General features: G+C 48.3%; 1 protein-coding gene across 1 annotated transcript in view; it reads right to left on the bottom strand.

Annotated features, from left to right (window-relative positions):
- Nucleotides 1-7,525: 7,525 nt before the first annotated feature.
- stard10 (StAR related lipid transfer domain containing 10) overlaps nucleotides 7,526-15,697 on the bottom strand; it is a 57,287-nt gene continuing 49,115 nt past the window's right edge. The window contains exon 6 of the mRNA XM_063054710.1: nucleotides 7,526-13,120. Within this exon, the coding sequence (XP_062910780.1) occupies nucleotides 12,893-13,120 (228 nt within the window). The 3' untranslated portion in view covers nucleotides 7,526-12,892. The remainder of the gene's footprint in view (nucleotides 13,121-15,697) is intronic.

Genomic DNA, 15,697 nt, shown 5'->3' on the forward strand with positions numbered 1-15,697 from the left:
ACACCTCCTCTGTTGTGCCGAGATATCTGCAGGTCCTGTTTCAGTCTCTGCCACAGTTCCCCGCCTCTCGCTCATCCACCTGCCATGGATCTCTCCGACACTTCATCTTCCGCCAGATCCAAGCCTTCAACCACCAGTTCTTCGCCTTCCTCACACCCAGGGAGGATCAGAAGATCGCCAGTCTCCAACTCCAGTTTCGATGGCACCGGACACTCTAGATATAGTCCCTACTGCCTCCCACTCAGACCTCAAATCTATTGGACGCCCCCAGACCGTGGATCCCACAGTCTCCAACCCTGATTCTAATAGCCCTGGACACCACGAGACCATAGATACCATCATCACCAACTCCGGCTCCGACGATCCCGGGTGGATTCAGACCGCGGATCCCGCCGATTCCAGCTCTGGTCCCGATGGCCGTGGATGCCTCCAGACTGAGGATACAATTATTGCCAACTCCAGCTACAACTACTCAACCACTACATACGCCGTCAGACCACAAATGACACAGCCTCTAGCTCCAGCTCCAGCCCACAACTCAGCCTCCGCCACCTCCAGGCTGAGACCTTCCTCACCGCCGCTGGGCCCCCGGGCTCCCCCTTCCCAACCACCACTCTCCAACCCCAGTGTATCTCAGCTTCCCTGTCACCTCTTGGGCCCTCTTCTAATGCCACTAACTCTTCTCCCAATTCTAATCCCTGCCATGTCTTCAGCCTTCCCCTCTCCAAGGCGGATCATTCTGTCCTCAGCAAGGGCCTCACCTTTGCCCCCCTTCGCCCACACCTCAGTGAGTAATGCACCTGCCACGACTCTGAGCTCTTCTTCCGCTGCCTCTGTCTCTGAGCCCACTTCTTTGGCAAGAATTCCCCACCCCGCACCAATGACCCCTTCTCCTGTCTCCAACCCTCCTCTTCTTCCTGGACACCACATTCTGGTTCTCCACCTGCTCTGAATCTCTTCATCTCCAGCTGTCAACAAGACATCAACCAGCTCAACTACAGTGCTCCTCTCCCTCCTTGAAACTTAACCCCTCTGAACGCACTGACCTCTACTCTCCCCACACCAATCGCAAACTCACCATCAAACCCACTGCACAGAGGGTGCCGTTGTAGTCTGGCAGACTGGCCCCTACCTTGCTGAGGCCAGGTGACAACTCTGAGACAGCTCCTCATACCTATCCCTCAAAGAGGACCCCACTCCGGACTATCAGAAAATTGTCTTTAACACCATCACTGACCTCATCAAGCCTGGAGATCTCCCATCCACAGCCACCAAATTCATAGTTCCCTTACCCTGCACTGCTTGTTTCTACCTCCCTACCCAAGATACTCAGAACGAGCTATTCAAGTGCAAAAAGATTTGTTTGTTTTATCGACTACACAAAAGCATTTGATAAAGTGAAGCACAATAAGTTATTTGATATATTATAGAAAACTCTAGATCTAGTTTCAAAAGACCTCTGCCTAATCAGAAATCTGTACTGGGAACAAACTGCGGCTGTAAGAATAGATGGAGAAGTGAGTCAGTTTACGAAAATCAAGGGAGGCATTAGACAAGGGTGTGTTCTCTCCCCTGATTTATTTAATGTGTACAGTGAAACAATATTACAAAAAATAAGAAACATCTTGGGAATCAAAGTTGGCGGTGAAAACATCAATAATTTCAGATATGCAGATAACACTATGTTAATTGCAAGTACAGAGGATGAACTACAAAACTTAATTGATATAATTGTTGAAGAAAGTGCAAAAATGGGTCTACCTATCTATTGCAAAAAGACGGAATGTATGGCGATATCCAAAAAGAAGGAGAATCCTATCTGCAGGCTGAGAATAAATGGGGAAGACATAAAACAAGTACAGAACTTTTGCTACTTAGGAAGCTGGGTGACATCAGATGGCAGGTGCGACATGGACATCAAAAGAAGAATAGGGATGGCAAAAGACACCTTTTTGAGAATGAAGAGTATACTGACCAATACTAAACTAGGCATGACAACCTGCCTCAGAATACTGAAACGTTACGTTTATCCAGTTATGTTATATGGCTCAGAATGTTGGACAATATCTAGTAACATGAGGAAACGAATTGAAGCAGCAGAGATGTGGTTTTTGAGGAGGATGCAAAGAATATCATGGACAAAACGAATATCTAACGAGGATGTCATGAACAGAGCAAACACAAAAAGAGAAATAATGTATGAGATCATGAAAAGGCAACGTAACTTCATTGGACATGTGATTAGGAAAGAGGAGTTAGGATGCATGGTAATTATGGGAAAGATTGAAGGGAAGAAAGCAAGAGGAAGACAAAGACAAATGATGATGGAGACAACAGCCAGAGAACTGGAAATGAATACCAATGAATTGATCCACTTGATCCAAAACAGGAGTGTGTGGGTCATGGCAGTCAAAGCTCAAACTGGGCACGGCACCTTGATGATGATAATGACCCAAGATCCACAAACCTGACTGTCCGTTTAGCCCACTGTCTCTGCTTGCTCCTGCCCCACTGAACTCGTGTCTGCATAGCGCAACTCCATTGTATCCTCTTTGGTTCAGTCCCTTCCCACCGATGTACATCTGTGACAACTCACACGCTCTCAATCTCAACAACTTTCAGTTCTCTGGCCCTGACTGCCTTACTTTCACCATGGACAAGAGAAAACCTGTAGTTGCTGTAAGTCCCAACAACACACACAAAATGCTGGAGGAACTCAGCAGGCCAGGCAGCAGCTATGGAAAAGAGTACCGTCGACGTTTCGGGCCGAAACCCTTTGGCAGGACTGGGAAAAAAAAGCTGAGGAGTAGATTTGAAAGGTGCGGGGAGAGGAGGGGAAGGGATGTCCAGTCCTTATACCAGCCTCTCTCTTAATCTTTTTGCCCTGGAGGAATCCTTGAAATAATTTTCAGGTCTCAGAGATCCCCTGTATAAAAATTATTACAGCTACAGCTCACAGTTAGCGTGAACAGTAAGTTGTAGATATAAAAATCCAAAAAGTACTGTCAATCCTCTATCGAATAGAGAATGAATTTTTAGCCAACCTTTCTTGAAAAAAAAGATAGTTAAGCTTAGCTTGCCTTTCTCGAAATTAATCTATTTCTTTCCCTTTCATAAATTTTAAAAACTCATAAGGCAAACATAATAAATTTCTGTAAAATAACTGGCTTAAGCCAAAAAGAGATTTAATTTTTCTAAAGGTAGGCTCAGCAGATTTAATTTAAATAAAGGTTGTAAATTGATTTTAATTAATGCTATTTACAAAATGAAAATTTATTGACGATGTTGAATAGTAGAGTTACTAAAAGCCATAAGCCAAAGCAATATGAATAAAATATAGCCTAAGACACAATTTTATACAAGACTTTGAAAAAACATTTTCTTACTAAGTGACATGATCAGGCTCAAATACAGGCCTAGTAAGTGCAACCTGTGCTTGTTGTTTGCCAGAGACTCGGCACAATGGAATAGGACAACTTGGATCACCAGTCCATGTAAGACCCATTGATAAACCCCTTTCATTGTAAAGACGGGCATTTTTGTGTCCGCTGTTGCACTAGAGCAGTGAAATGGCTCTGATGATTGTAATTCTTCATCATTAACCTTATCAGAATTACCTGTAGGCCTAGGATCAGAATCCTCCTCTTCTACCACACACCTTCTCTTCAAAAATCACCTGTCTTTAGAATGAAAATTTCCCTCCAATTTTCTACTACACTGGTAGAGTTTGTTTGCTCCCATAAGTCAGTCACTGGTGCATCAGGGGAAGTTGGGTGAAATAATCAAACCACACGCAAGATAAAATCTTCAGATGCTGGAAATCCAAGCAATGCACACAAAACGCTAGAGGAACTCATTAGGCTAGGCAGCTTCTATGAAAAAGAGTATAGTCGATGTTTCCGGTTGAGACCCCTTCATCAGGACTGGATGAGGAGTCAGAATTAGAAGGTGGGAGGAGGGGAGGAAGAAACACAAGGTCATAGGTCAAACCGGGAGGGGGGCAGTGCTGTTTCTCGCATCAATGCTGAGTTTGTCAATTTCATCAACTTTGCCTCCAACTTCCACCCTGCCCTTAAATTCACTTGGTCCATTTCTGACACCTCTCTCCCCCTTCTCAGTCTGTCTGTCTCCATCTCTGGAGAAAAACTGTCTATCGACATCTTTAATAAAGCTACCGATTCCCACCCTGTCTCCTGTAAAAATGCTATTCCCTTTTCTCAGTTCCTTCTTCTCCGCTGCATCTGTTCACAAGACCTGGCTTTTTCCCCCCTTGACATTAGAGATATCTTCCTTCTTTAAAGAATAGGGTTTTTCCCTTTTTCCACCATTGATGCTGCCCTCACCCGCATCTCCTCCACTTTCAGGATATCCATGGTCACCCCATCTTCCCACCACCTTAACAGGGATAGAGTTCCTCTTGTCCTCACCCACTACCCCATAACATATGATTCTCTGTAGCTTTTGTTGTCTTTAATGGGATCCTGTCTTTTCCTTCCCACCACCTACTCTCTGCAGGGATCACTCTCTCCATGATTTCCTTGTCCATTTGTTCCTTTCCCCCTTTTCCCTCTGGATACATACCCCTACGAGCAACAGAAATGCTACACCTGCCCATTCACCTCCCTTCAGGGCCCCAAACAGTCCTTCCAGGTGAGGCAACACCTCCCCTGTGAATCTGCTGAGATCATCTGTTGTGTCTGGTGCTCCTGAAGCGGCCTCCTCTACACTGGTGAGACCTGACGTAAGTTGGGGGACCACTTTCTCGAGCACCTCTGCTCCATCCACCAAAAATGGAATTTCCCAGCGGCCAACCATTTTAATTCTATCCTCATTCCCATTCCGACATGTTGGTCCATGGCTTCCTCATTTATCATGATGAAGTCACTCTCAGGTTGGAGGAGCAACACCTCATATTCTGTCTGGGTAGCCTCCAACCTGATCGCATGAACATCGATTTCTTCTTGCAGTAATTTTCCCTCCCCCTTCCCTCTTCTTCTATTCCCCACTCTGTCCTCTTACTTCCTCACCTCAACCCGGAGTCCTTCCTTCTTCCCTTTCTCCCATGGTTCACTCTCCTCTCCAAATAAGATTCCTTCCTCTCCAGCCCTTAACCTTTCCCATCCATCTGGCTTCACCTATCACCTTCCAGCTAGTCCTTCTTCCACTCCCCCCACCCTTTTATTCTGGCATCTTCCCCCTTCCTTTCCAGCCCTGATGAAGGCTCTCAGCCTAAAATGTCAACTGTTTATTCATATCCAAAGATGCTCCTTGACCTGCTGAGTTCCACAAGCATGTTGATCACTCTTTGTCCAGAACTTCCCCTTGACCTTACCGCCGTGGGTGACCCCACCAAGAGGTCAGCACTGGATGGCTAAACTCCAGACAGAGTCACTCCCGGGAACCCACAGAGCTCTCCGATATGAGAAATGAAGATCTTTGCAAGGTATTAATGAGGAGAGGGCATGTCTTGTATTGTGAGGGTCCACAGTGATGGATGCCACCTTCCTGGGTCATTGTCTTCTAAAGATCCTCTTCGATCTCTCCCTCAAAGTGGCAATGTGAGTCACTAGATGGTAGAAAAGATATATTTACTTTCCTTGCTGGCGATGTTGAGTATAGACAATGGGAGTTCATGTCGCAGTTGTCAATGCTTTGGTCTGGCCATGGTTGGAATACTATGTGAAGTTCTGACTGTTCCATTTTTACAGGAAGGACATGGTGGTTTCGGAGAAACTACTTTCTTAGAAATGTGCATAGATTCAGCAAACTATCTAAAACTTTGACAAACTTCTGTAGACGCACAGTGTAGAGTATCCTGACTCTTTCCGTAATGACCCGATACGGAAACGCCAATGCCCAGGAACGGAAAGATCAGAAAGCGGTCGAACAGCCCAGTCTATCACAGGAAAAGCCTCCACCCCCACCACCACTGATCACATTTACAAGAAGGCACCATCCATCATGAATTGCCTCACCAGCCAGGCCTGTCATGGTCCAGTCCGAAATCCGCATTCCGGTTCACAGTCCGGTCCGCGAACTCTGGGTCTTCCGGCTCTCCCTTGTTTCGGTTGCACTTAACCGTAAGCACCTGATGCTCATCTTGAGGCTGGGAATATAAGTGGCCCTGGGATCGAGTGTGGTTGCTGGGTTGTCTCATCAGTCTCCCCTTGGAACAACTCACCGGTGGAAAGCTAGTGCAGTCATCGAGATATGGATTTGGCTGTTCCGTAGCCCACCCAGGTTATCGGCTGCCTTGAGTCTTGGAGCCACCCGGGACCTAGCTCCCTTCCTGTCCCTTGCCTCCGTCGGGTAAGCCAGGCCGATTGCCATTACCCAGCGGTTGGTTCTGTCCCTTCCTGTCCCTTGCCTCTGTCGGGTAAGCCAGGCCATTTGCCGTTACCCTGTGGTTGGTTCTGTCCCTTCCTGTCCCTTGCCTCCATTGGGTAAGCCAGGCCGTTGGCCATTTGCCATTACCCTGCGGTTGGGTCTGTCCCTCCCTGTCCTTGCCTCTGTGGGGTGGAGTCCCGTGGCCTGCCCAGAAGTCCCCTTGAAGTATCCTTGCCCTGTCATATCCTCATATAGTCTCCAAGAACTGAGCCTACAAGAACCCAAGCCTCGTCACATCTTCTGGCCTCCAAGAACCCAAGCCTCGTCACGTCTTCGCCTAGTTTTGGGGTCTGAGCCCGAGGCAAGACCCAGGTTCTGGGTCCTTGTCCAGTCTCTGGCTTGGAGTCCAAGCCTATGCTCCTTGTTCCCAGTCCCTCGTCCTGGTTCTGCTTCCCTAGCCTAATCTGCGTCCTGTCCCGTCATTTAGTTTTGTCTGTTCCTAGTACTTCAGTGTCTGTGTCTTGCATCTGGGTCCATTCCCAGCACTCTCCTTATGCCAAGGCCATGCTCTCTTCTCGCTGCTGTCATCGGGAAGGAGCCACAGGAGCAGTAGATCCCACACCATCAGGTTCAGGAACGGTTATTACCCTTCAACCATCAAGCTCCTGAACCAATGTGGATAATTTCACTCTCCACAATAATGAACTGATTTCACAACCTATAGCCTCACTTTCAGGCACTCTACAACTTGTGCTCTCGATTATTTATTTATTCGTTTGTTTGGGTTTGTATTTACAGTTTGTCTTTTGCACATTGGTTACCAGTCTTTGCAGTTTTTCACTGATCCTATTGTATTTCTTTGTTCTCATGTAAATGCCTGCAAGAAAATGAATCCCAGGTTGAACTCTGAGAAGGGGTTCGCCAGGACTCCAGGGTAGGATCTACAAGAGGAAGTTGGAAATACAAACTGGGATGTCAGAGCTAACAACAGGAATTCTGCAGATGCTGGAAATTCAAGCAACATACATCAAAGTTGCTGGTGAACGCAGCAGGCCAGGCAGCATCTATAGGAAGAGGCGCAGTCGACGTTTCAGGCCGAGACAAAGTCCTGACGAAGGGTCTCGGCCTGAAACGTCGACTGCGCCTCTTCCTATAGATGCTGCCTGGCCTGCTGCGTTCACCAGCAACTTTGATGTATGTTGTCAGAGCTAAGTTTGTTTTCTTTACGCAGAGAGTAGAAGGTGTGTGGAACACCCTGCCGGGGTGCTGATACAGGCCAGATGCATTAGGGACATATTTGTAGGGTTGTTTGCCGAGCTTGGATGTTAGGTCGCCAGTCAAGGTGACATCATCAACTCCTGATGAAATGATGGCGACCAACCTCCAAGCTCAGCGAACAACCCAACACACACACACCAACCCGAGCTCCCAATCTGCTCTCTCGTTTCAAACACTAGGGACATTTAAGAGACTCTTAGGCACACGGATGAAAGAGAAATGGAGGGCTAGGTGGGAGGGGAGGGTTAGATTGATCGTAGAGGTCAGCACAGCATTGTCAGCTGAAAAGCTGAACTGTTTGTGGTGTGGCATGTTTTCTGTGGAGTGGCGGAGACTGAGAGGCGAAAAGTCGAATCTTTTCTCCTCCCGGGTGGAATCTCAAAAACGAGAGAGCAGGGGTTAAAGGAGAGAGGGGGGAAAAGTTTAAAAGGAACTTGCGAGGCAAGCACTTTTTCATTTACATGGAGAGTGTTTGGGGCCTTGGAATGGGTTACAAGGGGAAGTGGTGGGGACAGACACAATGACAAGGCTTAAAGAGAGCACAAAATCACATCATTATTCATTCTGGTTGAGTAGTTCAGCACTCTTTTATTTTGTAATTCTCCTTTCTGTAACTATCTACATATATACTGTATACAAAACACAGTTGTCCGGGCTTAATGTGTCGTGATGAGATAAAGATCAAGCGCTCGGGATATCCACAGGTAAGGTCAGTCACAGAGTCATAGAGCACTACAACACAGAAAGCAGCCCTTCAGCCCATCTAGTCCATGCCTAACCATTAATCCGGCTGGTCCCATTGACTTGTACTCAGACCACAGCCCTCCATATCCAAATTTATCTTAAATCTTGTAATCGAACCTGCAACCACCACTTCCGCTGGCAGCTCATTCCACACTCACCACCTTCAGAGTGAAGGAGATCCCCCATCAAGTTCCCCTTAAACATTTCACCCTTAACCCATGACCTCCAGGTTGTGTTTCAGTGTCTCCCACTTCGCCGGGAGTTGAACAAAATCTGACGTCCTCCCTCCATCGCAACGTCACAGCAGCAACAAGTTGGCAGGACACGTAGCTGACGGCTTACACGATCAGTGGAAATAATATCAAAGTTCGGACATCATGTTACAGGGGGTACAAAATATGATTGAAAGAGTACAAAGAAAATTTACAAGGATGTTGCTGGGGCTTGAGGACCTGGGTTATAGGGAAAGTTTGAATAGGTTCAGATCATACAGAGTCACAGGGTGGAGACACGTCTCTACCAAAGGAGGTGTAAGGTGCTCCTTCCCTCCGCTAGCCTGCAGGTCACCCTTGGGCAAGTGTAGCACCTGCTTAGCCCCCCCCCCCACCCCAATCAGGGTCATCTGAAGCCATGGGAGCAGGTGGTGGATGGCCATATGAGAAACTGGTGCATATCACAAGTCCTGGTTATGTGACCACTGACACCAGGCAGACAATCTCTGAAGAGTATTGATAATGGCTGGGGTCACCAGTCTTGTAAAGACACTGCCCAGAAGAAGGCAATGACAAACCACTTCTGTAGAAAAATCTGCCAAGAGTCATGGAAAGTCCACAATTGCCTACATCATACTACACGGCAGACAATGAATGAACATAAAGGTAGGTTCATCAGGACTTTTTGACACATTGGCCTTCATAAATCAGAGTGCAGGAGTTGGAATGTTATGTTGCAATTGTATAAGACATTAGTGAGGCTTAATTTCGGGTATCGTGTGCAGTTTTGGTCACCTATCTACCTTCAATAAGATTGAAGGAGTATGGAGTAAACTTACGAGCATGTTACTGGGACTTGTGGACCTGCGATATGGGGAAAGGTGTAATGAGCTCTTCAGGCCAGAGAGCATTGGGCTCCAAGGTTGTTCAGAACACCTGAATTAGTTACTTGCTGTTTAACAAGAGTCATTAATCATTTCGACTTCCTCGTGTTTTTATCGAGCAGCTCACTCTCTGTAATGTCATTTGCTGGTGCTTTCTGTTTAATCATGTTAAGTTGATGTGACAAGCTTGGGGATTCTGTGTTACCTGTAGTATTTAAGTGGACGACGGATTAGCACTAATGGCGGGGTCCTAGTTCTGAGAACATCACTTCTCGCACAGTCGCTCAGCCGAACCACCAACGTTCTGCTGGAATTATTATGAATAAACTCTGGTTGCCATCTCTACATCAGAGACTGTTTTTCCTCCACACTTGGGTTCCAATATTGCCAGAGCATTGAGACAGTTAACAGTTTATTCCCTGGAGCGTAGGAGAATGAGGGGAGATTTGATAGAGGCATGCGAAATTATGAGGGACATAGGCAGGCTAAATACAAGAAGGCTTCCTTCCACTGAACCAGTTTTGGTGAGACCAGAACTAGAGGTCAAGGGTTATGAGCGAAAGGAGAACCTGGGGGGTATCACCCTCACCCAGAGGGTGGTGCAAGTGTGGGACATTTAAGAGAAGTTTGGATAAGTACAAGGATGAGGGAGGGGTGTGGAGGACTATGGTCCAGGTGCAGGTTCAGGTTGATGGGGCTAGTTCAGCATGGACTAGATGGGCCAAGGGGCTTGTCTCTGTGTAGTTGCACTCCATGGCTCTAAAATGTTGGTTGGGTTGCCCTTGTGTCACGTTGTAGGATGGGAGTGGTTGAGCGAGCGAGGGTGCAGGAAAGACTGACGGGGATGTTGTCTGGACTGGAGGGCTTGAGTGAGTAGGGCTAGTTCTGTTTCCTCTGCAGTGACAGAGACCGAGCTGATTTGATAGTGGAGAATGAGAGGCAGAAATAAGATCGAAGGCCAGAATCTGTTTCCCAGGGCAGGGAGCTAAAACTAGTGAGCAGAGTTTTAAGTTGAGAGGGAGGAGGTTCATAGGGGATCAGAGGAGTAAAATTTTACACAACGAGCAGAGACAGGGTAGTGTGGCATTCAGCAAAACACTTCACAGTGCCAGCAACCAGGATTCAGTTCTCTCTGCTGTCTGGAAGGGGTTTGTACGTTCTCCCCATGACCACATGGGTTTCCTTCGGGATTCCGGATTTCTCCCACGTTCCAAAAACACACGGATTAGTCAGGGTTGGTAAGTTGGGTGTATGTTATGTCGTCACTGGAATGCGGGGTGACGTTTGTGGGCTGCTCCCAGCACAATCTCGGACCATGTTGGTTGTTGCCACAAATGACCCACTTCACTCTATGTTTCTGTTACAACTAAAGCTAATCTTTATCTTTGAAATATTTAACCCCTGACTCAGTTAAACCCTCCACAGGACCTCTCCATTCCTCTACACAGAGTATTGAGTGTAGAGGCCTTGGAGAGGTGCAGAAGAGGTTGGTCCCCTTATCCAAGAAAGGATGTGCTGACATTGGAGAGGGTTCAAAGGAGGTTCACTAAATTGATTCCAGGATTGAATGGCTTGTCATATGAAGAGTATTTGATGGCTTTGGGCTTGTATTCACTGGAATTCAGAAGAATGAGGGGTGGCCTCATTGAAACCGATCAAATAATGAAAGGCCTTGATAGAGTGGATGTGGAGAGGATGTTTCCTATGGTGGGAGAGTCTTAAGACCAGAGGGAACAGCCTTAGAACAGAGGGGTGTCCTTGCAGAACGGAGATGAGGGGGAATTTCTTTAGCCAAGGAGTGGTGATTCTGCAAAAGTTTTTGCCAAAGCCACCTGTGGAGGCCAAGTCATTGGGGATGTTTAAGGCAGAAGTTGGATAGATTCTTGATTAGTCAGTCTAGAAAGTACACAGGGAGAAGTCAGGAGACTGCGTCTGAGGGAAAATGGATCAGCCATGATGAAATGGCAGAGCAGACTCGATGGGCCTAATTCTGATCCTACGTCTTGTGTTTTACAAGGAAACTTGATTAGAGGATATGAGCTATAACAAGGGGTTAAACAAACTTGGGTTGTGTTCTCTGGCGCAGCAAAGGCTGAGGAGAGATCTGATAGAAGTTTATAAGATTATCCAAGACATTGATAAGGTATTCCCAGGGTGGATATTGCAAATACTGAAGGACAAGCATTTAAGCTGAGAGGAGATAAGTTGAAAGGAGATGTTGTTTTACCCAGAGAGCGGTGGGGTCCTGGAATGTGCTGCCTGGGGGTGCTGGGAGCAGGCGCGATAGAGGTGTTTAATAAACTAAAGAAATACTTCACAGATAACATCGAAATCAGCCTGAAGAATTTCAACGGTACGTCTGAAAACTGGGAAGACATTGCACTCCATGGACATAGCTGGAGAAAATCTGTTCAGGAGGGAGCTGGGCCACATGAGAACAATCTCCACTGTGCCCCGGAGAACAAGTGGCAGCTGCTAAAGGAGAGGCTGATCAATCAAAGACCCAGCCACCGCTTACACCTACCCACACTGAACCTCAACATGTGGAACCCAGATCAGACCCTACAGCCACCTGAGGGCCCACCAACAGACAACACCCAGGAGAACATCATGGATATGGATCATGTACAGGCAGAAGAGATTTAGTTTCCTTTGGCATTGGGTTTGGCACAGATTGTGGGCCAAAGGGCCTGTTCTCTGCTCTAAGGTGGGGGCGGAGGGGGGAGAAGGATGAGCGACAGATTCAGGGAGGTGGTGCACATCTGCAAGGTGACTGACCTCCTGCCCATTTCAGTAAAAACACAATCAGGATTGCCTTAAAGAGACAAGGAAAATCAGTCAACAATGTTAAACACATCCACACCCTATCACCACCCAGGGAACCGGACACAACCTCCCTGAAGTTCACGAGAATGATCCTGGGAATGAAAGGTTAATGTATGAGGGGTGCTTGATGGCTTTGGGCCTGTACTTGCTGGAGTTCAGAAGAATGGGGGCGGGGATCTCATTGAAACCTATCCAATATTGAAAGGCCTAGATAGAGTGGATGTGGAGAGGATGTTTCCTATATTGGGGGAGTCTAGGACCAGAGGGCACAGCCTCAGAATAGAGGGGCGTCCATTGAGAACAGAGGTGAGGAGGAATTTTTTTAGCCAGAGGCTGGTGTATCTGTGGAATTCATTGCCACAGATGCTGTGGAGACTAAGTTATGGGGTTATTGAAAACAGAGTAGTCACGGCATCAGAGGATTCAGGGAAAGCACAGGGGAATGGGGTTTGAGAGGGATAATAAATCAACCATGATGGGACAGCAGACCACTCGATGGGCCAAAGAGCCTAATTCTGCTCCTACTTCGCACGGTCTGATGGGAACATTAGCCGCACTTTTTTCTGAATTGTGTGTGGGGTCTCGTTGACCTGGCTGGTTCCAGGGACCGCCCCCCCCCCCTCAGTTCAGACTGTCCTCATCGCTGCTGTCCGCCTTCTCGTCCTTGGCCTGGAGGATTCCGCTCTCGTCGATGTTCTCTAGGGAATCGGCGTGCTGGATGGAGAGGTCCGAGAGGGGGATGGTGGGCAAGTTGCTCTGTTCCGGATGGATCCAGGGCTTGAAGGAGGGGTTGTGCTTTCCTTTCCATTCAGGATACTTCAGGCAGGCTTTGTAGATCTTCTTCATGGCCTGAGTCACGGAGAGGAAACAGGGAACTCAACTTAAACATCACAGGTCAAGTCACACATCGACACGCAACTCAACACACAAGGGCAACAGCCTCCATCACAAATTCTCCCCCCTCACCGCCTCTCCCCACCCACTGAATCCCCTCCCACAGCTCACACTCTCCCCCCCCCCCGCCGTGGTAAACTCTATATATATATATATATATATATATATATGTTGTAACTGGGTTACCTGTCTGGACGTGCCCCTCTGCTGACTGCCCCTGTGGCTCCTCCCACAGGTCCCTGAATAAAGGTGATTTCGCCTTGCCCTTCTCCCTCAGTCCGGGGGACAAACACTCAGCATGGAGGTCGTATTGTACAGCAAATAAAAGCCTTTCAGTATTTACCCCTACTTCAGTCTTTTGGAGTTATTGAAGGTGTTTCACCCCCTCACTGACTCTCCCCACCCACAGCCCAAGGACACTCTCTCCTGTCACTGACTCTCTCCACTGACCCACCACCCTCCTCTCAAAACCCATTCAGCTTCCTTAGGTTTTTTTATGCATTTCAGTTGCTAAATAAATGCAATTTTTTTGTTGTTGTTGACTGCTGCACATTGGAACTCTGTATTAAATCATCTCCAACAATAAACACTCCAGGTGTGATTGACAAACCAAATTCCCAATCACCTCCAGGAGTGCAGACTGCAATTCCTATTTACAGGAGTACTGCCCAATCACAAGCCACAGTATAGTCTACAAATGTGACTGACAGGTCAATTGCCCAATCACCTCCAGCAGTGGTCTCTAACCTGATGGCATAAACTTTCATTAACATCCGGTGGTTCCTAGCCACCCCTCTCCCTCTCGTTTATCATGACCCATTCAGGTTTCGCTAGCGCACCTCCTCCCCCTCCCATCACCTCTCCCTGGCTCCCCTCGTCCTTCCCTCTCCCCCCCGCCAGCCCCAGCCCACTGACCTCACATGGGAACAGCCCCCATCACTTTGCACCGTATTGTCTGCAGCACTGCACTCACTCCTATCAGTCACAGAACACTCCAGCACAGAAACAGGCCACTTGGCCCATCGAAGCAGTGCTGGACTCTTCTTCTCCCTACTCCCATCAACCTGCACCGGGACAATAGACCTCCCCAACCCTCCCACCGGGACAATAGACCTCAGCACCCCTCCCACCGGGACCACAACCCTGCACCCCTCCCACCGGGACCATAGACCTCAGCACCCCTCCCACCGGGACCACAGACCTCCGTACCCCTCCCACTGGGACCACAACCCTCCCCACCACTCCCACCGGGACCACAACCCTCCGCACCCCTCCCACCGGGACCACAGACCTCTGTAACCCTCCCACCGGGACCATAGACCTCCGTACCCCTCCCACCAGGACCACAACCCTCCACCCCTCCCACCGGGACCATAGACCTCCGTACCCCTCCCACCGGGACCATAGACCTCAGCATCCCTCCCACCGGGACCACAACCCTCCCCACCCCTCCCACCGGGACCACAACCCTCCACCCCTCCCACCGGGACCATAGACCTCAGCACCCCTCCCACCGGCACCACAACCCTCCACCCCTCCCACCGGGACCACAACCCTCCACCCCCCCCCCCCACCGGAACCATAGACCTCAGCACCCCTCCCACCGGGACCACAACCCTCCGCACCCCTCCCACCGGGACCACAGACCTCTGTAACCCTCCGCCAAGGAGCCACCACCCTAATTTTGCAAGAAATAGTGTTCTAGAAACCACACATTGTTGAATTACTGATCACCCTGCAGGCTTCAGGAGTCAAATCCCAGGTCATGACAGGCTGAACACAGAACAGTACCGCATAGTGCAGGCCCTTCACCCTGACGATCATAAGCTGACCTTTCAACCTACCCCAAGATCAATCTACCCCTTCCCTCCCACATAACCTGCATTTACCTATCATCCATGTGCCTACCTCAGAGTCTCTGAGATGCCTCAAAAGCAGGGGCTCCCAACCCGAGGTCCATGCACTCCTTGCTCAATGATATTGGTCCATGGCATAAAGAAGGTTGGGAACCCCCACCCGAATGTATCTGCCTACACCAGCACTCTTGGGAGTACATTCCATGCACCCACCACTCTGTGTAAAGAACTTGCCTCTGATATCTCCCCCCCCCCCCCCGGTACTCTTCACCTTGTATTGCATTGTACTGCTGCTGCTAAGTTAACAAATTTCACGACACACGCCGATGATATTAAACCTGATTCTCACTCTGATTGATTCCTCCAATCACCACAGAATTATGCCCCCTCCTATTAGCCATTTCTGCCCTGGGAAAAGGTTGCTGGCTGTCCACTCTATCCTCCTTCGCTCCAAAGAGAAAATCCCCAACGTGCTCAAAATTATTATCAAAGTTACATCATCCTGAAGTTCATGTTCTTGCGGGCATTCACAGTAGAACAGAGAAACAATAGAATCAATGAAAAACTACGAAGAAAGACTGACAACCAGTGTGCAAAACAGACAAACTGTCCAGACACAAAAAAAAAACAAATAGTCACAATAAATAATTATAACCAATACTGATGAAATCTCTTG

Source organism: Mobula hypostoma, chromosome 7 (assembly GCF_963921235.1).
Source record: "Mobula hypostoma chromosome 7, sMobHyp1.1, whole genome shotgun sequence".
NCBI classification, from domain to species: Eukaryota; Metazoa; Chordata; class Chondrichthyes; order Myliobatiformes; family Myliobatidae; genus Mobula; species Mobula hypostoma.